Raw genomic sequence first — 27,203 nt, 5'->3', positions numbered from 1 at the left:
TCAGACTGCAGGCAGGCAGGCAGGACAGGCTGCAGGCTCTGACCTTTGACCTTAACCAAGTCATTTCATTTGCCTAATGTTTTCAAATGAACGTTGGAAACGTGGCGACGCTTTCAAATGAACTCTTTATTATGGGAAGATGAATGCAGAAGAGGGCGTGACTTATAGGCGCTGTATTGTTAGTGCAGAAAGTGCAACCAACAGAATTCATATTCATCTGTTATCATGGAAAAACAACTCCATGAATTGAGGAGAGAGTGGTGAATTGAGGAGAGAGTGGTGAATTGAGGAGAGAGTGGTGATTTGAGGAGAGAGTGGTGAATTGAGGAGTGGTGAATTGAGGGGAGAGTGGTGATTTGAGGAGAGAGTGGTGAATTGAGGAGAGAGTGGTGATTTGAGGAGAGAGTGGTGATTTGAGGAGAGTGGTGAATTGAGGAGAGAGTGGTGAATTGAGGAGAGTGGTGATTTGAGGAGAGAGTGGTGAATTGAGGAGAGAGTGGTGAATTGAGGAGAGAGTGGTGAATTGAAGAGAGAGTGGTAATTTGAGGAGAGAGTGGTGATTTGAGGAGAGAGTGGTGATTTGAGGAGAGTGGTGAATTGAGGAGAGAGTGGTAAATTGAGGAGAGAGTGGTGAATTGAGGAGAGAGTGGTGATTTGAGGAGAGAGTGGTGATTTGAGGAGTGGTGAATTGAGGAGAGAGTGGTGATTTGAGGAGAGAGTGGTGATTTGAGGAGAGAGTGGTGATTTGAGGAGAGAGTGGTGAATTGAGGAGAGAGTGGTGATTTGAGGAGAGAGTGGTGATTTGAGGAGAGAGTGGTGAATTGAGGAGAGAGTGGTGAATTGAGGAGAGAGCGGTGATTTGAGGAGAGAGTGGTGAATTGAGGAGAGAGTAGTGATTTGAGGAGAGAGTGGTGATTTGAGGAGAGAGTGGTGATTTGAGGAGAGAGTGGTGAATTGAGGAGAGAGTGGTGATTTGAGGAGAGAGTGGTGATTTGAGGAGAGAGTTGTGATTTGAGGAGAGAGTGGTGAATTGAGGAGAGAGTGGTAAATTGAGGAGAGAGTGGTGAATTGAGGAGAGAGTGGTGATTTGAGGAGTGGTGATTTGAGGAGAGAGTGGTGATTTGAGGAGAGAGTGGTGATTTGAGGAGAGAGTGGTGATTTGAGGAGAGAGTGGTGAATTGAGGAGAGTGGTGATTTGAGGAGAGAGTGGTGAATTGAGGAGAGAGTGGTGAATTGAGGAGAGAGTGGTGATTTGAGGAGTGGTGAATTGAGGAGAGAGTGGTGAATTGAGGAGAGAGAGTGGTGAATTGAGGAGAGAGTGGTGAATTGAGGAGAGAGAGTGGTGAATTGAGGAGAGAGTGGTGAATTGAGGAGAGAGTGGTGAATTGAGGAGAGAGTGGTGATTTGAGGAGAGAGTGGTGATTTGAGGAGAGAGTGGTGATTTGAGGAGAGTGGTGAATTGAGGAGAGAGTGGTGAATTGAGGAGAGAGAGTGGTGATTTGAGGAGAGAGTGGTGAATTGAGGAGAGAGTGGTGATTTGAGGAGAGAGTGGTGAATTGAGGAGAGAGTGGTGATTTGAGGAGAGAGTGGTGAATTGAGGAGAGAGTGGTGATTTGAGGAGAGAGTGGTGAATTGAGGAGAGAGTGGTGAATTGAGGAGAGAGTGGTGAATTGAGGAGAGAGTGGTGAATTGAGGAGAAAGTGGTGATTTGAGGAGAGAGTGGTGAATTGAGGAGAGAGTGGTGATTTGAGGAGAGAGTGGTGAATTGAGGAGAGAGTGGTGAATTGAGGAGAGAGTGGTGATTTGAGGAGAGAGTGGTGAATTGAGGAGAGAGTGGTGAATTGAGGAGAGAGTGGTGATTTGAGGAGAGAGTGGTGAATTGAGGAGAGAGTGGTGAATTGAGGAGAGAGTGGTGAATTGAGGAGAGAGTGGTGAATTGAGGAGAGAGTGGTGATTTGAGGAGAGAGTGGTGAATTGAGGAGAGAGTGGTGATTTGAGGAGAGAGTGGTGATTTGAGGAGAGAGTGGTGATTTGAGGAGAGAGTGGTGATTTGTGGTGATTTGAGGAGAGAGTGGTGATTTGAGGAGAGAGTGGTGATTTGAGGAGAGAGAGTGGTGAATTGAGGAGAGAGAGTGGTGAATTGAGGAGAGAGAGTGGTGAATTGAGGAGAGAGAGTGGTGAATTGAGGAGAGAGAGTGGTGAATTGAGGAGAGAGAGTGGTGATTTGAGGAGAGAGAGTGGTGAATTGAGGAGAGAGAGTGGTGAATTGAGGAGAGAGAGTGGTGAATTGAGGAGAGAGAGTGGTGAATTGAGGAGAGAGAGTGGTGAATTGAGGAGAGATTGAGGAGAGAGAGTGGTGATTTGAGGAGAGAGTGGTGATTTGAGGAGAGAGTGGTGAATTGAGGAGAGTCGTCATGTAATGTCATCTGTCCAGGGTTTTTTCTACTCAGAACATTGAGGTCAACTGCATGCCACCACTAACTAACACCTACTACTACCCCCCACCTCCCACTCTGTCCCCCAAAGGGCCACCAGCCAGTTACTTGGTTAAATACACAAATACGTCCTTGGCGGACAAAGAGCGCTCACATACATGGTATGTGCCTTCCAAGTGCCAAGGAGGTGCTGACCAATCAGAACGCAGCGCTGTGGATGTGATGTAAAGCCTTTGTCAACACGCGCGCGCACACGAGCTTGTTTGCTTCTGTCTAATGAGCCATCTGACTCTCTTCTGCTCACCATCACACCTGAGTCCTGGGCTTTAGGAGGGTCAGAGAAGAGCCAGATTACATTCAGGCTGTGTGTGTGTGTGTGTGTGTGTGTGTGTGTGTGTGTGTGTGTGTGATGTGTGTGTGTGTGTGCGTGTGCGTGTGCGTGTGCGTGTGCGTGGGTGTGTGTGTGTGTGTGATGTGTGTGTGTGTGTGTGTGTGTGTGTGCGTGTGCGTGTGCGTGTGCGCGTGCGCGTGCGCGTGCGTGTGCGTGTGTGTGTGCGTGCGCGTGCGTGGGTGTGTGTGTGTGTGTGTGTGTGTGTGTGTGTGTGATGTGTGCGTGCGTGCGTGCGTGCGTGCGTGTGTGTGCGTGCGTGTGTGTGTGAGGGGCACATGGTGTTGAATACCACAATGGCTGGTAAATACCAAAGCTGACGAGCCATCTTCACTTCACTATTAATTTCCCCTTGTGAGACTAAACAAATGCAGACTGGCTTCCCAGAAGAATTAAACTAATAATAAGTATAAGACAAGACAGTGAACCCTGCTCACCCAGGATAACACGTCAACCTAAAATGTGAAATACATGTATAAAGCAGAGCTTCGGTTCAGCGTCAGTGCTTGTACTGCACAAAGTGAAGAGCGGAGAACGTTACCTCGCACAGATGCAGTCCTTGTGCAGTTATACAGGATGGCTAACTCCCCAAACGTGGTCCACACCGCTATCGAGGTGAGCAGTTTGTTGTGTTGAAAAACATCCAGCTTCCCATCTGGATATGAAACAAGGACACAGGTGGAAGTACTGACAAATCCTACTCAAGTACAAGTATTGTTACTTCAGTGCAGCGATTCCCAACCTGTGGGCCGCGGCCCTCCGGTGGTCTGTGGGGGCTATTGCAAGTGGGCCGCCAAATCATCAGTAAAAGAATAGACCAGGATATTTTTCTTTCTTTTTTTGCAGGGGGTTCCTATCTGGAGGAAACCCCAGGGGGGCACGGGTTGAACATGCAAACTCCACACAGAAAGGCCCTTTATGATGAGCCCACCTGGGCCGTAGGCACTGAGGACATGGGAATGGGGACACACCCTCAGTGCCCACATCATCCCCGGGCAGGAATCGAACCCAGGACCTTCTTGCTGTGAAGCGACAGAGCTACCACTGCGCCACTGTGCCCCCGTTAGATCTGTTCTTAATGACACTGCAGAACAGGATCAAGCAGGAGCCTTCGCTTTGTGCGATTCCACCTACCTGCCAGTACAAACAGGTGGTTCCCCGGCTCGCCCTGCTTGGTGACGTACTCCCCCTGCTGGTAGGTCCGCTCGTACATGCACTCCACCATGTCTTTGATCTGCTGCAGCTCCAGACGCTTCAGGTACTGGTTCTTGTTCAGGGCATCTATGAGGAGCTTCTTCACACTGCATATGAAGAGGTAAAAGATCAGGCAGGCGAAACCCATCGTGAGTCGGTAGCTGACACATTTTGTAACATTTTGAAGCTTGTCAAACTGTAACATCTGTTAGGATGTAAAGCCACACGTCATAATAATTTATACGAGTGTAGTGCTAATTTATTGAAGAAGATCTCTCCACACCTGAATGTGTGACAGGTGTGTCTGAGGCAGATGCAACTTGAAAACAGTAAACACACTGTCTCACTTTCTGCTTGGAGAAATGTAATTATGTTTAGGGCTATCCCACCGTCATCAAGTATAGTCAAGTAGAGTGTGTGGAGTCAGTGGAGAGAGAGACAGGGAAGACTAGGAGTAAAACAAGCTAAACAATTAATCTAAAAAATTCGATTCATTCCAGACTGGATTTCTGAGCTGGATTTCTTAGCGCTGCAGGTAATCTTTGCTCCAGTTCAAATAACAATTTTAATATTCTCTCAAATAATCACAATTCAGGTTTTTTTTGTCAATATCGTTCAGCCCTAGAGGAGAGATGACTTGAGACAAAAGTCCTTGAAGGTTTTAAACCAACACATGCTTGATGATAGCATCTTGGACACATTTCTTATGTTTTCAGTCTGTGTGATGAGTCATGCTTTTCTCTGGTGAAATAATGACCTCTTGGCTCCTTCCAGCAGTGAATCAAGTAAAACAGCGAAAATATAATGAAAAGAAAATCAGCGTTTGGGGTCAAAGTTCAGCCATTCTGCATTTGAACAGCTGCTAGAGGGCGGCTGTACGAAGACATCGGTTCCTTTTGGGAGTGATAAGCCAAAAGGGTCCAGAGCGTTGGCTATAGATCATGAGACGTGGCAGCGCTCAGAGAGGTGAGTGGTCCGGAGGGCCGGTGGTCCGGAGGCCCGGCGGTCCGTTCATCCGACACAAACGAGCACTCTGGGCTCCATAAAACAACAAATTACGTCCAGTCCTTTATTTTATAGCCTCTCCTCTCACCTACAAGTGTCATTCCTACAGTAGGCCTATACCTACTCCACACTACAGCCATCTGTAACACTGGGCATCCCGGTAGTGCAGGGGAGGTTCCCTGCCTACAAACACGAGGGTGGCAGGTTCGAGCCCCCGTGTTACCTCCAGCTTGGTCAGAGCCGGAGGTACAGGCCGTGTCTGCGGGTGGGGGAAGCCGAATTTAGGGTATGTGTCCTGGTCGCTGTACTAGTGCCTCCTGTGGTCAGTCGGGGCACCTGTTCAGGGGAGAACTTGGGGGAATAATGTGATCCTCCCACACGTGATCCTCCTACACGTTACGTCTTGCCAGTGCCGTGTCCTCCACGCTGTCAGGTGAAAATTATTATTATTATTTCCTTTTTTGCATAAGGAAGAAGCCATCTGTAACATGATCATTCACAGAAGATGAGTAGGCCTACTCTGTTTCAAAGAGCCTGTGTGAATGAGCGCATCGGATGGGTTAATTTACCAAACACTTCAGATCAGCCCTTTTGCTTATGGACTGCTGCAGTTGAGGCATATTAGAGGCATATGTTTAAAACATGAGCATCGGGGTGAGAGGAGGACTTGGTGCTGTATGTCTGGACAACAGCTGGCCCGAGCAGACCAGGCTCTCCACCGTGTGAGCAGACCAGGCTCTCCACCATGGGAGCAGATATCTACTCAATGCAACAGCAACTGATTTGCTTTGATGTGAGAAGATCTATCAAGACTGATACTGAGCACAAGCTAGACCACTGTCAGAAACGTGCGATCTCTGTCCGGCTCACATTCTTTGCTGTCCGAAGTATTGGTGCGCACACTGAATGACAGAGCACAGACAGGAAGGTCACACGCTCAAACGTTCCTCTCTTGGAAGAGCGCTAGACACGCCACAGTTGGAGGAGAGAACGATTGGGAAGACGTAAGCAGCATCGTTCTGCAGAGACAGCTGGTATGTTATAAAGCAATGATGAGACCGTGTTGTTTTGTGGTTTCCACCTCTTCTTCTCCTCTGAGAAAAATCAAACATTGTCTGAAAAGCCCTGGACCAAGGCTCTGATGATGACTTTGGCATCGTTCAAAACACCGTCAGAAGGTAAAAGGAGCCTTGAGAAAAGACATGAAGAGGCAGAATGCGTCGTGATAGGCTGCTGGGCAGAATGCGTCGTGATAGGCTGCTGGGCTGAATGGTTTGCTATCTTCATTTTTAATTTGTTGCACTTTTTGGCCCCATGTCAAATTAAAATAACCTTTTTTTATCATCTCAGCTCTTTCCTTTACTTGTTTGATGCTTGATGCCTTCAAGGAGTATAAAACCTAAAAGTCAGATTTCTCAGCTGTTATTCAATGTTGATGGAAATGTAATGATGAAACACATTCATCCAGGTCCTAATCTTGACGATACGTCATCATGCTTTCTGACTGGATTCTCTGTGCAAATCCTGGCTTACTGTCGCCGACTTTCCAAATCACTCAGTAAAAGCAACCGCTAAGCCTGAGGGCTTCATCACCCTTGACCGTTTTTTAAAGATCATTGTTTGGCATTTTGCCTTTATTAGACAGTTACAAGTAGAGAGAGAGACAGGAAAGACTGGGGAGGGGGATGTCATATGTCAAAGGTCCTGGGTCAGATTCAGACAAAGAACGTTGGGAATATGGCTTCCATCACTGAGTCCAGCCTGGTTGCATAAAATGTTGGCAGTTTACATTTTTGCAAATGTCAACATTTATGAACCAAAATAATGTTGCATATCAACATTTGTAGATACGTGTATATCAATGTTATACTGTATGCATCATAGAGTCTGCTGTTGAAAGAGTTATTGTGGTCACGCTGAATGGAGGGCAGAAACACTTGCCTCGTTCGATCCCCAGCGTTTCCAAAGTGTGCATTTCACAGATTTAACGTTTGTTGTTGTTGTTGTTGTTAATTAACCCTAACCAAAACCATAACCATAACCATAACCCTTAAACCTAACCCTAACTAACCCTAACCTTAACCAAGTGGTTTCAGTGGCTAACCATAACCAAACTGTTTTATTTGAATAATGGTTTCCAGTTCATTTGAAACCATTATTCAAAAAAACAGTTTAAGACGTTTTCAAGATGTCATGTCAATTAAGCAACAGTAAGTCTCAAGAGGCCATTAGCTGTTGTAAAATCACTGTAAATCATAGCTTCACGGGGCTGTTTGCTGTTATAAAACGGTTACTGCATACAGCCTCTACTTGGTAAGGTTTGACCAACAAAAAATGCAATATTGATAACTAATAATCGCTCTTCCGCCAAGCAATGTAGTCAGTCCTTCAACACTTCAAGCCTCCCTCCAGTCAGTTCAACGTTCTATGAGTGCCTGCTGATTCCGTAGATAGCCTATGCCCAGAAAAACAAGTTATGCCGGAAACAGTATTCCCTCCGTAGCTTAGCTGCAAAGATATATTATCTGAGATATTAACAACCGGACAACGGATTTGAAAGCTGCTGCCCCCCCGCAGGAAGAGCATGACGATATGGTTAAGCTGCTGCCCTCCCCCCCCCCCCCCACCCCACCCCCCACAGGAAGAGTGTGACAACATGCTTAAGCTAATGTTTTAGTCACTCAGTGGCGTTTTGATGCTGACGAGCGTTGTTATAGCCAGCAGGCAGCGGGTTTAGCTAATGTAGCTACTAGCTAACATGGCGCAGTGATACTGTGATGCGGACACAGGTGTGTGTTTATAGAGTATTTTATAACGGATTCGAACGTGGCTCAGCCAATCGTAATCAAGGACCGGAACTATCCGTTTTATAATGTTAATTTATAACGGATTCGAACGTGGCTCAACCAATCGTAATCAAGGACCGGAACTATCCGTTTTATAACATTAATTTGAAATGTTGATATGCAACGTATTTTTGGTTCACAAACGTATCTGTGGTTTGCAGAAATGGAAACTGTCAGCATTTTCTCCTGGCGACCGGGTTGCTGCATCACTAGGATTCCCCTTCCTTTTCCCTTCTGATGCTGCTTTGAAGTTTGAGCCCACCTGAAGACAAACATCTCACCTGGTGTCCTTGAAGACAAACATCTCACCTGGTGTCCTTGAAGACAAACATCTCACCTGGTGTCCTTGGGTACGCGGGCCTTTTCGAAGGAGAACTTGGGCAGGCTGCTGGAGGTGGGCTCGGCCGACACCCCGGCCTTGGCCCCTCTCCTCCTGTTGAGGGTCTCTCTGATGCGTCCGCTGAGCTTGGGGCTGTTCTTACCGCTGGCTTTCAGCGAGGGGCCCCACGCCGCCGCCGCCGCCGCCCCGTTCTGGCTCTTCATCACGTCCTGCAGCTTGTTCAGCTGGATGCACTTGCTCTGGAGCTCCTCACTGAGCTCTGCCAGCATCCTGGTCTGTCTGGCCAGCTGATCCTGAAGCCCCTTGATCTGGTCAAGTCAAGTCAAGTTTATTTGTATAGCCCTAACTCACAAGCATTTCTCGACGATGATGACGATGATGACGATGATGACGATGATGACGTGTCTGGCTAAATCTAGCTAACCACAATCAATAAACAGAATTGAATAATTTCTATAAAGCATAATGAAAAACAAGCATAGAAGAGAAGAGAGGAGAGAGAGGAGATGGAGAAGGGAGAAGAGAAAGGAGAGACGAGGGAGAGAAGAGACTGGAGATGGAGGAGAGTAGAGAGAGGGAGAAGAGAGAGGAGAGAGAACAGAACGAGAAGACACAGACACTAATCTACTCAAACCTTAACCTGAACTAGCTAGCAACCAAAGATTCTAGCTAATCTCTCCAGCCTCACCTGGTGGTCTTTAGTGGCCAGCTCTTCGTCCCTCCTCTTGCCCTCTCTCTCCAGCTCGTCCACGCGGGCCCTCAGCGCGCCGTCCGACGGCGGCGAGCTCTTGACCCCGCCCCCCTGCTCTTTGTGGGCTCGCCCGTTGGCAGCGGCGGCGCCGTTGGCGTCTCCGCGTTTGTAGCGCTTCGACTTCATCGAGCCGTTCCCCATCTTCTCGACAGAGACCACCTGAGTGAGGAGACAGCAGAGCATCAAAGACATTGATTAGCACAACTGTGATCCACTCTTCTTGACGTGTCTAACAATCTGCATGTCAAATGTCATATGAATCCTCGGCCATTTAAATGTCCAAATAGTTTACGAACGTGATTTTGATGAGACAAAGCCGTAGCACGAGCTTGAGGGACGTTCAACAATCGATTGCTAATGCCTTAACTGCATTGTTGACATGAGCCCTGGAGCCAGGGTGTCTGAGCGAGGGCCGGCCTACTGTGATGCTACATGACTTTTGCATCAGTAAACTGCTTGTAAACGTGACACATTTGTCATCATAATAGCTAACCGTATAGCTGTCGGTCTTGAAGGAGAACTTCACCGGAAAAACACTGTCATTCATGCACAAATGACATCATCACTGGTCCACAACTTATCTCAAATCAACTCTCAATAACCGACAGAAAGATGATCGACAACTATTTTGATAATCGATTAATCGTTTTGAGTCATTTTTTAAGAAAAAAAGTCAAAATCTCTCTGATTCGAGCTTCTTAAATGTGAATATTTCCTGGTTTCTCTCCTCTATAACAGTAAACTGAATATATCTTTGGGTTGTGGACAAAACAAGACACTTGAGGACGTCATCTTGGACTTTGGGAAACACTGATCGACATTTCTTCACCATTTTCGGACATTTTATAGACCAAACAACTAATCGATGAATCGATAAAATAATCGGCAGATGAATCGATAATTAAAATAATCGTTTAGTTGCAGGCCCTAAAGCATTGTTCTCCTATAGCTTCAGCAGTGTCCGCCTCAGGACAGTGACGTGAACGTTATTGAGAAGTTCTCATGGAGAAGACTTCCTATGTCTTGGGGATGCTTATAGCTTTCAGCACAGAGACATTTAGCACCTGACTGCTCTTCCCCGGCAGAGGAGGATGTCTGAGGAAGCTCAGAGTAAGGTTTCAAACAAAACAGCTGACGTGGTCAAGAGACAACACTGGAGAAAGAGAGAGAGAGAGAGGGGGGGGGGGGGGGGGACAAATCCGTATATAATGGTCAATGAATGTGTCTGCCATTTATAATTCAGAAGGCAGGAAGTATTACATTACATCAACAGTCACTCCCTATATGTGCTCTGATGGTATCGGCAGTGAAAGGAAATGCTGCTCTGATGTGCTTATGGGGGAGGATTGATAAATCAAACAATAATAAAACAATAAGATAATAACAATAGCCTATAATAAATAGCCTTTACTGTCTGACAGATTCACGGTTCAAGGTTCACTTTATTTGTCTCCCATGGGAGAAATTTGTTTCGGAGTAGAGGACAAAAAATGCTGCAGTATATATAGGCTACATATACAGACATAGACAGTAGTCAGTACATTAAAAACACTGTAAAAGGTGCAAACACTTGGCAAATTGAGGTAGTCACAGTCATTCATCACAGTCATTTATAGGCTACTTCAGGCATACCTCAGAGGCCATAAGCACCACAATAACGCAGTGCAAATTCTGCAAAATACAAACATTTCTAGTGCAATCAACGATACTAGTAAATCACACATCATTATTACAGGCAAGCAAACAAGCGATTGTTAGCCTTACTGTAGCCTACATGTTAGCAATAAATAGCAAACAAGCAATAAAACTATACATAGGCAAGCAGGCAGACTGTCTAAGTCTGACAGAAGACGTCACCCAGTCCATGTATGATGTTATGTATGGGCAGAAATGTCATGGAGAACAATCCATGTGTGTGTTGTGTGGGAGAACCGCCAACTCACACACACAGCACGCTTCATTCATCTCCATCACATTCCTCCTGCTGCCTGGATGAAGCAGTGCATAGCCACGCCCACTTGATCCTGAAAGTTCACACCGAAATAGGCCCACTACCATAATGATGAGCCTTTTTTATTCACAAGAACCTTTACATTTACACATATTCATCTACCAGCTTATTATTGTAGATTTCCCTTTAGATTGCTCCTTTTGTTTAGATGTCGAAACTATTTCGCATTATACTGGCGTAGCCTATATTGTAGGCTAATGATTCTGTTCTCACTAAAATGGATAGGCTAATTTTGATATAGGACATTATTAAATAAATAAATAAATCCTACTGTCTCTAAACCAATTAAAACTAACATTTGTCATAAAATAAAACAAATCTAAGAGGATTGTGCACCTGCAACTTGCCCGTCTGCGAGTCAAAACCCGATCCGTTGGATAGCTATAATAGTCGGATAGCCTAAGTTAGCTTAGTAGGCTAGCTAGGCTACTTTACTTACAAGTGTAGTTTTCAGAGGCTGTTTGTTGGAAGCTGATGCGGGAGAAGCGCAGACTCGAGCATCAGCAGAGACCGTCCGTGTCCGTCAGTGAAGGTGCGCCCGCATCCTCTGCTCTCTCTCTCCCCCCTCTCTCTCCCTATCTCTTTGCTCCCTCTCTCCCCCCTCCCCCTCTCTCTGCTCCCTATCTCTCTCCCCTCTCTCTCTCCCCTCTCTCCCTCCCTCTCTGCTCCCTCTCTCTCTCTCTCTCTCTCCCTCTCTCTCTTCCCCTCTCTCTCTCCCTCTCTCCCCCTCTCACTCTCTCTGTTCCCTCTCTCTGCTCCCTCCCTCTCTCCGCTCCCTCCTTCTCTCTCTCTTTCCCCTCTCTCTCTGCTCCCTCTCTCCTCCTCCTCCTCCTCCTCCTCCTCAGCTGTTAGAACAGTTTGATTGACAGGTCAGGTGTGACCACAAGGTGTGGCCCCTGGATTCCATCCTTTTTGCTCTCAAAGCAAAGATTTCTCACAGCAAAGGTGAGAGGCTCAACTGTTACCAAAGATTAAAGCGCATATTTCAACGCTTCAACTCATATATGAATCCGCTTTATTCGTTTACTCTAAATTTGTGTTAGTTGAAATGAGGGTGAGTGAATGTTAAACTGTGCTCAGCTCGGTCATGACAGGCCAGTTATTGAAGGCACGGCCACAGTTATTTTTAGAGTTTAATATAGGAACAAAGGTTGTAAGAGTTATATAATAAGTTATTTTTAGAGTTTGATAGGGAACAAAGGTTGTAAAGGTTATAATAAGTTATTTTTAGAGTGTGATAACTAAGATAGATAGGTATAGATAGATCCTGTTTGTCTCCTGTTGTCCTGACTGTTGATTGTAGCTGCATCATGACACATCAATTTCCTGCAAAGAATCAATAAAGTATCTATCTATAAGGGAACAAAGGTTGTAAGAGTTTTTTAAATTAGGCTAAGTAGCTAATGATGTGATGTCATCAGTGATGTCATCAGTGATAATGTCAAAAGTGATGTCAGGCATGATTAAAGTCAGTTGGAGCCCCCCTGGGGAGGCCCCCTCCCAATTTGAAAGCATCAGCACCTGAGAGCAGAGGAGCTGTCTATTTCACTGTGGTTCTGAAATGACCACTGACTTGATTTCATGTTGATGAATGTTGATTTTATGTTGAATAAGCTATATAATTTTGCTACTGACTATTTAAAAAACTAGGCAAAACCCTAGGCTCGGCGCAAAACAGCTCGGTGCTGCGTTGACTCGCCTGCCCTATTGGCATGCCTATGTCATCACTGATTATGTCACAATGCCTATGACATCATCAGTGCCTATGACATCATCAGTGATGTCATAAGATGATTTTGGTCAATAATCATGTCACTGATGATGTCATAGACATTGTGACATCATCAGTGGGACAAAAATTGAAACAAACATATATTGCCCACTTGCTCTCTTTTATATAATAAAGAAGAAGGATACATACCATGAGAGAGATGGCTTTGTCTTTGGAGGGCATATATATATATTATATATATATATATAATAGCAAACGGCACCACTTTAGATCTGATGTGTGTTCTTATTTGAGCACAGGCGTATTTCTGAGGTGGCATTTTGAGTCATTTGCAAAGACCTATGCTGTCTATATTTACTATTAGAGTTTTCTTATTAAGTCAGTCAATAGTTAATAATAGATAGACGAAATGAACTTGTTTGGATGTCTATATTTACGCCCCTGGATTCCAGCATTTTTGCTCTCAAAGAAAATATTTCTCACTGCAAAGGTGAGACACAACTGTTACCAAAGATTAAAGTACATATTTCAACGCTACAACTCATGTATGAATCCGCTTTAGTTAGTTGAAATGAGGGCGAGTGAATGTTAAACCGTGCTCAGCTCAGTCATGACAGGCCAGTTATTGAAGGCACGGCCACAGTTATTTTTAGAGTTTAATATAGGAACAAAGGTTGTAAGAGTTATATAATAAGTTATTTTTAGAGTCTGATAAGGGAACAAAGGTTGTAGGAGTTATAAGAAGTTATTTTTAGAGTGTGATAAGATAGATCGATAGCCTAGATAGATCCTGTTTGTCTCCTGTTGTCCTGACTGTTGAATGTAGCTGCATCATGATGTGACACATCAGTTTCCTGTAAAGGATCAATAAAGTATCTATCTATTAACCTTATGTAGCTCCGCCCACTAGACCCAGTTGTGTTATTACTTCCTGTTCAAAACACCGTCTGTTTTACCTGCTCACTAGTACTGTGCTGTCACAGGAAGTGTCAACACAATACGAAGTAATTGGCTGACCCCTGCGTTGGAACATAAGGTGAATAAGGGAACAAAGGTTGTAAGAGTTATCATTTATAATGTTGGGGTCCATGTGTTCATCAAAGTAAAGATCCAGATATTTATATGAATCTACATAATTCTGCTTATATGTGAGCCAACTGGTAGGTGCTACGGATACAAGAGGGATTCCTCAAATTAATTAGTTCAGTTTTGTTTTTGTTAATGACCAGTCTCTATTTTTTACACCACTCATTAGTATAGGAGAGCATTTGTTGCAGTTTTTCTTCAGATGGTGATAGTAAAACAATGTTGTCCGCATACAAAAGTATACTTATCATTTCCTTTACACACATTATCCCACAATTTAAAGCATTAATGTCTTTGGCCAAATCATTGATATAAATTGTCTAAATCAATCATCGTCTAAATCATCCCCATACCGGCTGTGATTTGGCCTAGTCCTGGACCTCGTCACAACGTCATCATGACGTCATCTTGCTTGCTGGGAGGTCTGTGTATTTCCAAGGTGGCATTGTAGGAGGGCCTGCTCTCTATGGGCCCCCTGCACTGTCCATATCTACGCCCCTGACTATGAGCTTTGACCCCTAAAAAGACTTAGGTTATGCACACAGAGCTCGTAGCCTATATTCATTTAGCCTAAACATTATTTTCACTACAATAAGCAAGATGATTCCCTGATGGTCTCTAGCAGTTAGGACTCTTATGCTGAGATGAGCTGTCTTACCAGTGAGCCAACCTTGGATCAAACAGGGAGAACTGTTTGATCGGGGCGGCCTTAGCTCAGGAGGTAGAGCGGGTCGGCCAATGACGCAAGGGTTGGCGGTTCGATCCCCGCTCCCTCCCAGCTGCTGTCGTTGTGTCCTTGGGCAAGACACTTAACCCCAAATTGCTCCCGATGGTGTGTAGGCACCCTGCGTGGCAGCCTGCCGCCATCGGTGTATGAATGGGTGAATGTAGACTACCTACTGATTGTAAAGCGCTTTGGATAAAAGCGCTATATAAATGCGGACCATTTACCATTTACCATATCTGTTGCACCTACATGGGTCTACGTCTGTTGCACCTACATGGGTCTACGTCTGTTGCACCTACATGGGTCTACGTCGACCTAGTCTCGCTTACCAGACTCTCTAACACCTTTCAAATGTCACATAAATAGGCGCATGAATAATTAAGTAATTATATGCCTTTTCACTTGTGGAAATTATTAGGCTAGTTTGTAATAAAAAATATGTATAGAATTACTGTAGTTTTCAAATCTTTTTTCCATTGTTCTCAGGTGTGACAAGGCCCAAAATGATCACTGTAAGCGGAGTATTGATCACTCTAAGCGAATTATTCAAACAGCATGTGTATAGGAATGATTCAAACAGCATGTGTATAGGAATTATTCAAACAGCATGTGTATAGGAATTATTCAAACAGCATGTGTATAGGAATTATTCAAACAGCATGTGTATAGGAATGATTCAGGACCAAGATCTTGATCAAAATAAGCGGGTGATCACTATAACCGTGATCACTATAAGCAGATTCCACTGTATAACATGGAGTAGAAAGGTCTGCTGCATTGACTTTGTTTGGTCACTTGGTGGAGCCAAATACATGCTTAAATTAATGTTCCTGGGAGCGCCTGTTAGAAGGAGCCTCTCTGTCTGTGCAGAAATTTCATTGTAATCAAATTTAGCAGCCAGGTGATTTGTGTGTATTGTCAGCTGGTTGGATAATAAAGTTATAAAGATAGTACTATACTTTACAATGAGGGCTTTTAGCTGACACTTATCCACTGGTGTAGTGCAGGGTATAAGGTGGTATAAGGCTGCAGGTATACGGAGTTGTAGACCTACTTATTTCTCAGTAGGCATACCCACTTCTACATCACCTCTGATGCGCAGGGCAAGGAGAGTGATGGGATACAGCATGTAGTAGGCTATTTGCAGTGGTTCTCAAACCTTTTCACCTCAAGAACCCCTGAACTGACACAAATTAGACCACAGGCCCACATTTGATACGATTCTTGCTTTTACAATGACCCTCCCGCACTCTCCTGGCCCGGTCTTGCAGGAGCCTGGCGCTGTGGTCGTTAGGCTGATTGGGTGCACTTGGGCCCGGTGCACTAATTGGGCTTAATCAGACCTTCAGAACCATTCATTCTACTCCCTCCTCACGATGCACCTTTTGTTGTTCTTTTGTTTAATGTAGTTTGTGTTGTCTAGTTATTTTCCCTTAGCTTTATTTAATTAATAATTGTTTTAACTTTTACTTTGGTGTATGACTCAGACTCTTCTCATTTGTTACTTCCTTGAGCTGGGTTGTAACATATATACACCTAAGTAAAAGTAAAAAACAAAAACAATTTATTAACTAAAACTAAGGGAACATAAGACAACACAAACTGCATTAAACAAACAGAACAAATAGTGCATCATGAGGAGGGAGGTAGACAGAAGCCCAATAAGTGCACCTGGCCCAGGTGCACCCAATCAGCCTAACGACTCGTCCCCAACACAAGGCTCCTGCCAGACAGGGCCAGGAGAGTGGGAGGGTTGTCACACTTTTAGATGTTTTATTACAGAAAGTGTATGAAACCAAAATAGTCATACATTCTGTTGTTACTTATGGTTGGAATTAAAATTAAAATAAATGATTACCCTTTTTGCTGGGGACCCCCTGGAACCTCCTCAAGGACCACTGGGGGTCCGTGGAACCCACTTTGAGAACCACTATCTATAGGACGAATCAGCGTGACATCACAAGCGCCGAGAAATGTGGAACCCCGCAGCAGTTAACTAGTATGAGTTGTGCCAAACAAAAAACTATATACATCACATCGCTTATATTTTGACATTCTGAGTGAGTGAGAGCAGAAGTAGCTCAAGAGTCTGATGTATAATATATGCATGTTGTATTCAAGTTGTGTGAACTGACGCACAGTTTTTAAAATGAAGTGGATTTAGTAAACAGCACAGCCGGCTGGCTAGAGTGAGACACTCAAGGCTGGCTCCATAGGGTCTCACTATAAAGTTACCCGTTTCCACCCAGTGACGCCGTTTGTTTATCAAAACGCTGATCGGCTGATCCCTCGTATTGTTATCGACAACATTTACAGAAACAAGTGGAGTCACTCAATCATTTTAATTATTGTTTTTATTTACTTTCTCTTTTAAACACAACTAATGCATTTATCAATGGTTCCTCTATTCCATCTTAACAGTCCAAATACACAAGGATGAACACAGGAAGGGAAGAAACTAAACATATGTACACAATAAACCACAACAGCACTCTGTGTTGGGGCAAGCAGTCAAGGCAAGCAAGACATCAGTCAAAAACTTTTAACTTCATAGTATGCGCTGGTACCCTGAAAATTAAGTGTCGTACAAACTTGGATAAGAAATATATAGCAGTTAAGCCAATATCTGATGACTACATGTTATGTACCTAGTACAAAATTAAATAACAATAAAATAACAGTAAATATTGGCATAAAGAAATAATACGACTACACATAGATTTATAAATAAGACAAATATGGAGAAAACGGTAATAATAACAATATGGAAAACAAAAACAACCGTACATAAGGAGAAAAGGCATGTGAGGGGGGGTTAAAAAAACGGAAATCCTCAGCATTCACATTATTCACTTTTTGGACTTGGCCACCAGGGGGCAGTACAACCACACACGTGTTCTATGCTAGCAGGGGAGGAGGGATGATCTATGGCTAAAAAGGCCAGAGCAGCTCACAGGATGTAGCTGGAAGCTGACAGGTGTTACGGAGGAGGAGCCGAGGGCCGCCTGGTCACGGAGGCTCAGGTACGACGACTATCATCACACACCTTCCATTGTTGTGCTATCGATAAAACCATGACAACATGTCACTTCCTGGTTTAGAGTACACGACACCAACGAAAAGAAGAAGAAAAAAAGAAATCACATCATCTTTCAAATGCAGCCAGCGCATTTTTTAGTTTTTTTACACATCACAAAACCTTCAGAAAACAGGGGGATGGTTGACGACATGGAGCGAGAGAGACGCACTCAGGAGACAAACACGAAACAAAGAGTCGCTTCAAAATCAAACAACAGTGTGTCGCAGGTGAGGTCTGAGTTCTCCAAAGTCCGTACAGAGAATGCTGGCTTGTTGAAACAGCGGGAGAAGCATGTGTGTGTGTGTGTGTGTGTTCTACCCGTTAGGATCGAATTAGCCGACCGGCAGCTAACGTGTACATAGCTTCAGTGGAAAATACATGTTGAAAAGTGTGTGTGTGGGGTAAACAATAATCCCCGAACACACCGGTCATGCTCACAGGAGGAAACTGGGCAAAATGCAGCTGCCTCGGCCGTTAACCGTGACGATCGTAGCGTTTTGTCTTTTCGTAAAAAGGACTAAAAATTCATACAAAGAGATGAAAAAGGAGGAACAGCTGTCCTGAAATATATACAGCAGCACGCAGAGCGAGAGGAGGGGGACAAGCAGCTCCGGAGCCTCTGTAAGAAACGTGACGCCGGAGGAACACAAAAGGACGCCTCCAGACAGAGTCCACATTGTCGTTTCCCTTCCAAAACGGGGATACTTAAGTTTCAGACGACAACAACAAGCGAGGAGGAGGAGGAGGACGGGGGGGGGGGGGGGGGGGGCGTGGTCACAGGGGCGTGGTCACAGGGGCGTGGCCAGTTCACTACACCCTGCTTAGCAGAGTGGATCTGTGGACACACAAACAGAGGGGAACAGCCGTTAGCCTCAGAAAACAACAACAACATTTTCAAATCAGCAGTTATACATTGTGATTTGAAACGGCATACCGGTATCAGTGTGAAGGGCTGTGTGTGTGTTTTGGGCTTTTATTGTGAAGGGCTGTGTGTGTGTGTTTTGGGCTTTTATTGTGAAGATTTTAGGATTTTATTGTGAAGGGCTGTGTGTTTTGGGCTTTTATTGTGAAGGGCGACAAATCGTGACTGACTGAGAGACAGACAGAGGCCGCCCACCTAGCCAATTTGACCATAGGATAGGATTGTGGGGGATTATATTGTATTTAAGATGATGTCTTCTGTGTCGTGTCAGATGAGGGGTGTGGAGGAGGGGTTGTGGGCGGTGTTTCTGCTGACACGGCTACACTGGACTAAAGTGACAGATCGTGTCACAGGGGGGGGGGGGGGCGGGAGAGGCTTGGCAGGCTCTGAGGATACGTGACCACACACACACACACACTCTCATGCACGCGCGGGCGCACACACACACACACACAGGTGGATCCAGGCGGTCCAGCACACCGCAGCCAGGATCTGGATGCAGTCAGACCGACACCCCGCCTCACCTCTGACCCCTGCTGGCAGATTTAAGCCTCTGATTCATGTGGGTGTGTGGGTGGTCATCTGGTGACTCTCAGCTATGAATCATTTTGTTCGGTGTCTATAAATAAGGGTTCTATTTTTCTGCTCTGTGTATTTTCATGTAAACCATCAGGCCTGTTAAAGTGCTGATCCTACACTTCCTTGTTTTGTTGCTGTTTTGGTGACATTTCTGGTTGATAAGCTGCCATTGTTGCAAATCCTAACTTTAGTATACAGGATATTGATTGACTGATTGAAACAACAACCCTGAAAGCCTTAAAGGGCAGGGCAATAATAATCACTGAACAACTCGCTTTCGAGAAATAAAAGGCTCCCGACTCACTTTGTGTCAATTAAATCAGTGTTTTGTCTTATATAGATAGCCCTTATGCCGTGTTACCATGCCAATAGTGCCCCCTCACTCATGCCTGTTGTTTTTTGCATTGCAAAGAAAGCACTGTGGCTAACAACCAATGAGTCATGACCAAAAATGGGACATAACAGATCCACAGATGTAGAAGTAAATCCATATATATATATATATATATATATATATATATATATATATATATATATATATATATATATATATATATATATATATATATATAGTATGTATGTGTGTATATATATATATATATATAGTATGTATGTGTATATATATATATATATATATAATGTGTGTGTGTGTGTGTGTGTGTGTGTGTGTGTGTGTATATACCGTATATACATATATATATATATATATATATATATATATATATATATATATAGTTGTGGCACGCATGTGCCATTTTAGCACTGGGCTTATGAAATGACTTGGATTTTTTTTCTTATTAATAAATGGTAATGTCCAAGCTGCTCAGGTACAGTAGCTTTAGCCTCGGGCTTCTCATCCCCCTGGGAATCACTGAACTAAACGAGTGTGATGAGAGCTGGCCGGGCTTCAGAGAGAGTACAGAACCCCCCCTTCGCCCGCACATCAGGAGGCCCCCTGACTGAGTTACTACCACCTGCACCAAGACTGCACGTCAGCTCCACCAGGAGGCCCCCTGACTGAGTTACTACCACCTGCACCAAGACTGCACGTCAGCTCCACCAGGAGGCCCCCTGACTGAGTTACTACCACCTGCACCAAGACTGCACGTCAGCTCCACCAGGAGGCCCCCTGACTGAGTTACTACCACCTGCACCAAGACTGCACATCAGCTCCACCAGGAGGCCCCCTGACTGAGTTACTACCACCTGCACCAAGACTGTCCACTAGCTCATCCATCTTCCTGGAGGTTTACACACACGCACGTCCAAAGTGCTGTGTGCACCCGATGTCAGTGTGTGAGAATGAGTGATGTGGTGTCCTGTGTGTGTGTGTGTGTGTGTGTGTGTGTGAGTGTGTGTGTGTGAGTGTGTGCGTGCACATGTGATGGTGTGTAATGCATTTTATTGAGTAGCGTGTAGGTCACCATGCGTCTGACCTACATCCCTCTGGGTCTGCGTGGTCAATTTGCAGGCGGGGGGGGGAGGGAATATGGGGTGCCAGCCATGATTGAAAGACTCTTAACCCCCCTGGTTGTGTGTGTGTGTGTGTGTGTGTGTGTGTGTGTGTGTTTTGTGGGGGGGGGGGGGGGGGGGGGAGAGGGGGCTATACACACCTCAGAGACTTCCATCTGTCCTTCTCCATGTTGTTCTCAGGACCTTCACTCTCGTACGAGGCCAGATACAGCGCTGCCGTGACAAGACACAAAGAGAGACATTTGAGTTTTCCTTCGCTGCACCTATCCGGACAAAATGATTTGCTCGCATGGAATTAAGAGTCACTATTAAATAATGTATTACTGAAGTTATTAGCTATCCCGTGTGCCCACCTAAATTAAACATAGCCGTGTGGAATGAAGACCCAGTTGAATTAATTTCAGGTCTCTCAAACTCGCTTTTTCCTTTATTTTCCATAGCAATAACAAACTGACTGACTCACTGACTCACTCTTCATATTCACTATGTCTGGGTTTCCAATCACCGTAGTAACAGGCTTCACCGATACGCATAGCGAGTCTGACTACCACTGTATTTTCACAGTTACATAAGCTTAGATTTATGATGCATGATTCAAAGCAGACAGTGTGTCGACCCAAAACAGGCTGGGAGCTAATCTGAACAGGACTTGGTGTGACGTCAGCGCGATGAAGATGAGTTTGAGTCGGATCCGTTTTGAGAGTGTTCTGAGATTGCAAAACTGAATTTAGACACACCCACTATGGTGGGCGATTGGATAAATACACACTACAGGGATCAGTAATATTTAATAAACTGAACAACTCCACTGGCACCAAGCTTTTTAACTGTTTTTGTACCGTTTGGTTCTATTGGTCTGCTCCACTTTTAGCTGTGGTGTTCTTCTTAAATTAAAACTGCACATTCTGCATTGTTGCATGTTTGTTTTGCAAGTCATCATGTTAAATAAACTCAAAGCCACAGGCTAAATCTGAATCCATCACTGGGGGAAATTCCCTTTCCAATTTTGAGCAAGTGAAGACAGTGTGCGGGTGTCCATTATGTTCAAATGTGGCCAAGTGCAAAACTCTCCAAGTGGAGACGCACAGGCAGGGATGACAATTCATTTAGAGCCTGAACACAGCAGTTGCTTTTCTGCTACTAATTCCTATTGACCCCCCCCCCCCCCCCCCATTTTGTACATGATATTTAAAATGTAAAAACACCGCTTCCTTGTGCATTTAAAAGCTATGCTATAATTCAAATCATCTCGCCTACACTTTCTCTTCTTACAGTATATGTGATGATGACTGGTTGACTCTACTGCTGTCCAGGTCTGTGTGTTGTGAGAGGAAGAGCAGGTGGAGCATGGAGCCCACAGCTGTCCAGGTCTGTGTGTTGTGAGAGGAAGAGCAGGTGAGGCATGGAGCTCACAGCTGTCCTGTCTAGCTCTGATAAGGACACTGACAGCTCTTTGATCTAGATTAAAAGGGGAGGGCTCTGCTCAGTTTACCATCAAAAACAAACCAAGACCTTTTGTCTCCCTGGGTCCATTATAAAGTCCCTCCAGGAAATTGCAATTTTGCGATTGCAAAAAAAAAATCTGTCAGGTCACCTGGTCACAGGGTGCTCTTTACACCCCGTGAAAGTTTCAGCCCGATTGCACGTAAAACGGCATAGCTGTGGCCGGCACAAAAAAATCACCCCCCAAAAAAATCAGCGAAATCCTGGAAGGATTTATATTTCAGCATGGAAGAGAAAAGGGTGCTATTGGCGTACCATCTTCGCTGATCACCGGTGCGGTGAGCAGGTACTGCAGGATCTTGCGGTCCTTCTCAAACGGACACTCCACCTTCTTCCACGTCATGAACTCGCTCACTTGCTTGGCGAGCTCCCAGAATTTCTGAAACACAACCGAGAGGAGAAAAACACAAAGGTTAATATTCACACGGCTGCTAGGAAACGCTTTAGGAGTGAATCCAAAAACAACATCTAAAACAACAGCATCGCTTCAGGGAATGTGTGGTGTCGTCAGGATGATCTGGCTCTCTAGCCCTCCTCCTTTATAAGCTGCTCGCTGGTAATGTTGCTGAGATAGGAGCTTATTTTAAAGTTGCAATTTAAATGTACCGGTAGATGTTTTTTTAATCTGTTGGTCTTTTGACATTTTAAGTCCTTTACCATCGGGTTGTTTTGATCCTTTATCCTTTTGAAGCACTTTTGATCAAGTTACAGGGCCTGTCTGGTGTTTTGGGTAACAAGTAGGGCGAGGTCATTTTTCCGCTTTTTACAGATTATGAACGTGCAGATTGTACGCTTTCAAATGATGTGTCACACATTGAAATCTGAAATTAGTTGAAGAAGATAATGCTTATTTGAATGTTCATACTCCTAAAAGCAACACTCAAAGAAAATTGTAGTGCCCTCAAAAAGTTTAGTTTAGGTATTAGTAGTGAACCTAAAACGGTTGTTTGTTAACTTCAATATCTAAACTTGCCTATTATGGGGGGAGGAAAGTGATTTTTTTTTAAACAACCTTTTATCTTGATTTGGAATAAAGTTGAAGTTGCGCTGGATAAGTGTGTCTGGATATTCACTGAACACCCACTGGTTCATTTGAATGAGAACAGTCATTAGGAGAAGCAACTGTGATGATTGTGATGCATTTTGTCAATATGCATTATGTCAATGTAAACTTACTAGTTATTATGTTGTATGCATCATGCCATATTTTAATTATGCTGTTTTAATATATTTTAGGACCCCAGGAAGATAATTGTGATAGCAATAAACAATAAACTCCAATATTAATTGAAGAGCTTTGATAAAACAAACAGGATGTAAAAGAACAAATCAAACACTGCAGAATATTATTGCTGGGAAAGTCTGGTGGGAGAACATAAAGGAGAAATGCCATCATGCTGCTGCCTTTGAGCAAGGCACTTGGCTCCCTAACAACACCAGTGACCAACAGGAGGAAGCTGTGGTTGAACTAGCGTGGTCCCAACTGAGCACGCATACGACGCGTATGACAGTGAAGCAGAGCGTTGTTGAAAAGGGACATACCTTCTTCCATGATAAAATAACGCTTAAAAATACGCCTCTGATTCAGAATAGCTGTTACCAAAGGCCGGTGGAAATATTTGTGTACATTTGGTCACTACTACATGTGTATTGTTCCATGGAAACGGAGCAGAAACTGACGGAGGAGTCGAGTCTTACTTCCTCTATCTTCTCCGGCTGTCTCGGGGGAAGTTGAATCAAATAGCATCATGTGTTTCCATGCATAGTGAATATGCTGACATTTACAACGCGGGCACGTGGGCGAGGGGGAAAGTCCCACCGGGGGAAATGTGAGCAGCACTCGACGCACCTGAAAGTTGACGTGTCCGTTCTGCAGCCTGTTGGCGCATCCCTCGTTCAGGAAGTAGATGTCTTTGATCAGGAGGCTGAAGAAAGGGATGACAATCTGCAAGACAACAGAGAGAGAGAGAGAGAGAGAGAGAGAGAGAGAGAGAGAGATATTAAATTTCAGCAAAGAGATATGAGGGGGACTTCCAGATGATTCAGAGGTAAACGGCTGAGGTGTGGGATCCAAATATAAACATCTATTCCAGAGAAGACAAAGAGGATGTCTACAATGTTTGACTCAATTACATGGCAGAAAACAAAAGACAACATTGTCTCTTGTCTTTATTTTCTTGGAGTTCCCCCTGTGTTTTCTCCCAATTGTATTTCGCCAATTCTCCCCGCTGTCCCGGTTATTGCTCCACCCCCCCTCTGTCGATCTGGAGAGTTTTAGACTGGCACATGCTTCCTCCGATAAATGTGCATTTCACCTGACAGTGAGGAAGTTCACCCATAGGACGTAGAGCGTGGGAGGATCATGCTATCCCCCCCAGTTCCCCTCCCCCCCAAACAGGCGCACTGACCGACCAGAGGAGGCACTGGTGCAGCGACCGGGACACACACCCTTAATCCGGCTTCCCACCCGCAGACACGGCCAATTGTGCCTGTATGGACGCCCGACCAAGCGGGAGGTAACATGGTGGGGCGCAAACCTGCGACCCTCGTGTTGGTAGGCAGGGAATCTACCGTTGCACTACCCGTTTTTTTTTTATTACTATTAAAATATTCCACGTAATGGTTGACAGCAGTGTGTATAAATAGACGTTAAAATTAACTTTTCTTTTTTTAACCAGAGACAACTTCCTGTAGGTGAAAATGGAGAAGTGAGACAGAAGAGAAAGATGTTGGTCATGGAGAAAAATCCCCCTTTTAATAAAGTCCCTTAAATCATTCATTCAAATCCGCTGCAAAAAATCAAGCATCTTTGGCTGCAATAATCGCACAAAAAAACCAAAAGCAAAATCCTAAACGGGTCAGTGGAACAGAGCCCCTCTTCTCTCTGAAATATTTCCCTTCTTCATCCAGGTTTGGAGTGTTTGGACAATAACAGAAGGGAGAAGTTATGCAACGGGATGTAAACTGTAATACGTCCTTGTCAAATGTCTCAGTGATCTGTCGCCATATGAGCACAAACACGAGTTCAGATCAGCTGTTTGGCATTTTGAGGAAATGTTATTTTCACCCAACATAGCAACAGCAGTCTGATGATTGTTCATCAGCAGCACTGACATATTGGGCACAGGGCCAAACACTGCAGGGGGGCAAAAACGGGCTCGAGCAAAAAAAAAAAAAAAGTTGCATAAATGTTGGCCGGGTTACTTGTGTTCCTCCAGCAGAGTCAACAGCTCCTCCGCATGCCTGGAAGAGACCATAAACACCCCCCTCCTCTCTACCCCCTCTGAAAGTAAGAGGTCATAAGGGCGAGAACATACCAGACTGCCTGGGAACTTTCCCTTTCATGACCCCCGACCCTTTGTCCCCGGGTCTGTTTGCATGCCGGTCGGTCGGGGCTGGACTCACGCGCCTCTCCACAGATTTCCAAAAAAAAAGATCCCCGATCCTGGCCCGGAGGATCCCCCCAAACTTCACGGAAACCAGATCCATACTCAGGAAACACTGTCCTTAATTCACTCTGCGCCCACGTGATGGCGTGCGTGAGGATAACGCTCACGTCTGGCGAGCCGCGGTGCGTTAACGGCTGGTTCAGATGCGGGGCGGAGGCGGCGAGCAGAGAACGCTATGTGATCTGGCAGGCGGCCATGTTTTCTTTTCCCCTGCTCCCTTGAAGAGAACAGAACACAGCTGATGAGGAGGAGGAAACCGCGGTCCTTATCGTGACCCACTTAGAAGTTCACCCCACGCGACTCCTCTCTCCAGCCTCGCACACGCTGTTACACAACCTCGTCTAAATCCCTTGTTTATAGCATCAACAAGTTGGGAACAACGAGAACGAGGCCGCACGGACGTTTGTTTTCGCATCAGAGGCTGGAACGCTTCATCAGGACGTCCACATCGATGCTGCGCTCCAGTTCATGTCTCAGGACGTCCACATCGATGCTGCGCTCCAGTTCATGTCTCAGTACAAGAGAGTAGTGGGAGCATGATAACCATCTGAGAAACATCTGAGGACTGTTTTTACATAACTGTTATCAGCTTAACCCTTAAAAGACCTAGAACTATTTTGGGGGCGCCCGACTCCTGTGTTTCTAGGTGTCAGCATCAGGTGCCATACATCATTTGATTCAGGAGAACCTTACGTTTCAGTCGGGTTCATTTAAAGTCCCAATTCTACATTTTGCTTAGTCTCAGAATGGATGAATTTACCAGAATTTAGCTTTTCTTTTTACTGTGAACTCAGACAGAACTTAGAACGTTTAGAGTTCCAAATTATTATTTTTTGTCTACATCTAACCTTTCCTAAGCAAGTTACATCCATATTATCCCAGGCATGTTTCAGTGAAAAACAGGTGTATTCCTATAGGATGTGATGGAGCGGTCACTACTGCCAGACAGGCACAGCTGTGCACGTTGAGACTGTAGTAGTCCTGCTTGGTGCATGATGTGTTGGACAAAGTGAAAATGAAAGTGAAAATAACAGCCTAACAATTCAGTTGTTGGTCACATGACCACACCTGGTCATGTGACCAGTGAGATGATGTCTCCTGTAGAAAGAGCTACTGTATCTCACCTTCTCTCTGTCTGTGTGTGTGTGTGTGTGTGTGTGTGTGTGTGTGTGATGATGTCTCCTGTAGAAAGAGTATCTCACCTTCTCTCTCTGTGTGTGTGTGTGTGTGTGTGTGTGTGTGTGTGTGTGTGTGTGTGTGTGTGTGTGTGTGTGTGTGTGTGTGTGTGTGTGATGATGTCTCCTGTAGAAAGAGTATCTCACCTTCTCTCTCTGGCTGTTGGCGGTGATGGACCTCTGTGTGGCTCCTCTCAGCGCCGTTCTGTAGTTGTAGAAATTGCTGGAAGGATCCATCTGGTGCTGCAGAGAGAGAGAGATAGAGAGAGAGAGATAAAGAGAGACAGAGAGAGATAGAGAGAGATAAAGAGAGACAGAGAGAGATAGAGAGAGAGAGACAGAGAGATAAAGAGAGACAGAGAGAGAGAGAGAGAGAGAGAACATAGTGATGAGTTTGACCAGAGGCAAACTGCTTTTCAAAACCTGAGACACTAGCTGCCATTGAGTTGATAAGGCCAGGAGAGTTTGGGCGTTTATGAGAGGATCAGTTCAGATTGTACGGTAACAG

At 44.8% G+C, this 27,203-nt stretch overlaps 2 protein-coding genes across 2 annotated transcripts in view; both read right to left on the bottom strand.

Moving 5' to 3' along the window:
* The window catches only part of prkg2 (protein kinase cGMP-dependent 2), a gene marked incomplete at both ends in the record, with an annotated part of 28,474 nt that extends 19,374 nt beyond the window's left edge, over positions 1-9,100 (bottom strand). Inside the window, 4 exons of the mRNA XM_083644749.1 lie at positions 3,365-3,478; positions 3,958-4,124; positions 8,206-8,516; positions 8,897-9,100. Of these exons, the coding sequence (XP_083500875.1) occupies positions 3,365-3,478; positions 3,958-4,124; positions 8,206-8,516; positions 8,897-9,100 (796 nt within the window). The remainder of the gene's footprint in view (positions 1-3,364; positions 3,479-3,957; positions 4,125-8,205; positions 8,517-8,896) is intronic.
* Positions 9,101-16,871: 7,771 nt separating this feature from the next.
* rasgef1ba (RasGEF domain family, member 1Ba) overlaps positions 16,872-27,203 on the bottom strand; it is a 29,866-nt gene continuing 19,534 nt past the window's right edge. The window contains exons 8-12 of the mRNA XM_083644711.1: positions 26,843-26,938; positions 23,921-24,016; positions 22,327-22,450; positions 20,709-20,781; positions 16,872-18,429 (exon numbers count right to left, since the gene is read on the bottom strand). Of these exons, the coding sequence (XP_083500837.1) occupies positions 18,405-18,429; positions 20,709-20,781; positions 22,327-22,450; positions 23,921-24,016; positions 26,843-26,938 (414 nt within the window). The 3' untranslated portion in view covers positions 16,872-18,404. The remainder of the gene's footprint in view (positions 18,430-20,708; positions 20,782-22,326; positions 22,451-23,920; positions 24,017-26,842; positions 26,939-27,203) is intronic.

This window comes from Poromitra crassiceps (genome assembly GCF_964638095.1).
Source record: "Poromitra crassiceps genome assembly, chromosome: 10".
In the NCBI taxonomy this organism is placed as follows: Eukaryota; Metazoa; Chordata; class Actinopteri; order Beryciformes; family Melamphaidae; genus Poromitra; species Poromitra crassiceps.
This window is presented reverse-complemented; position numbering and strand designations above follow the sequence as displayed.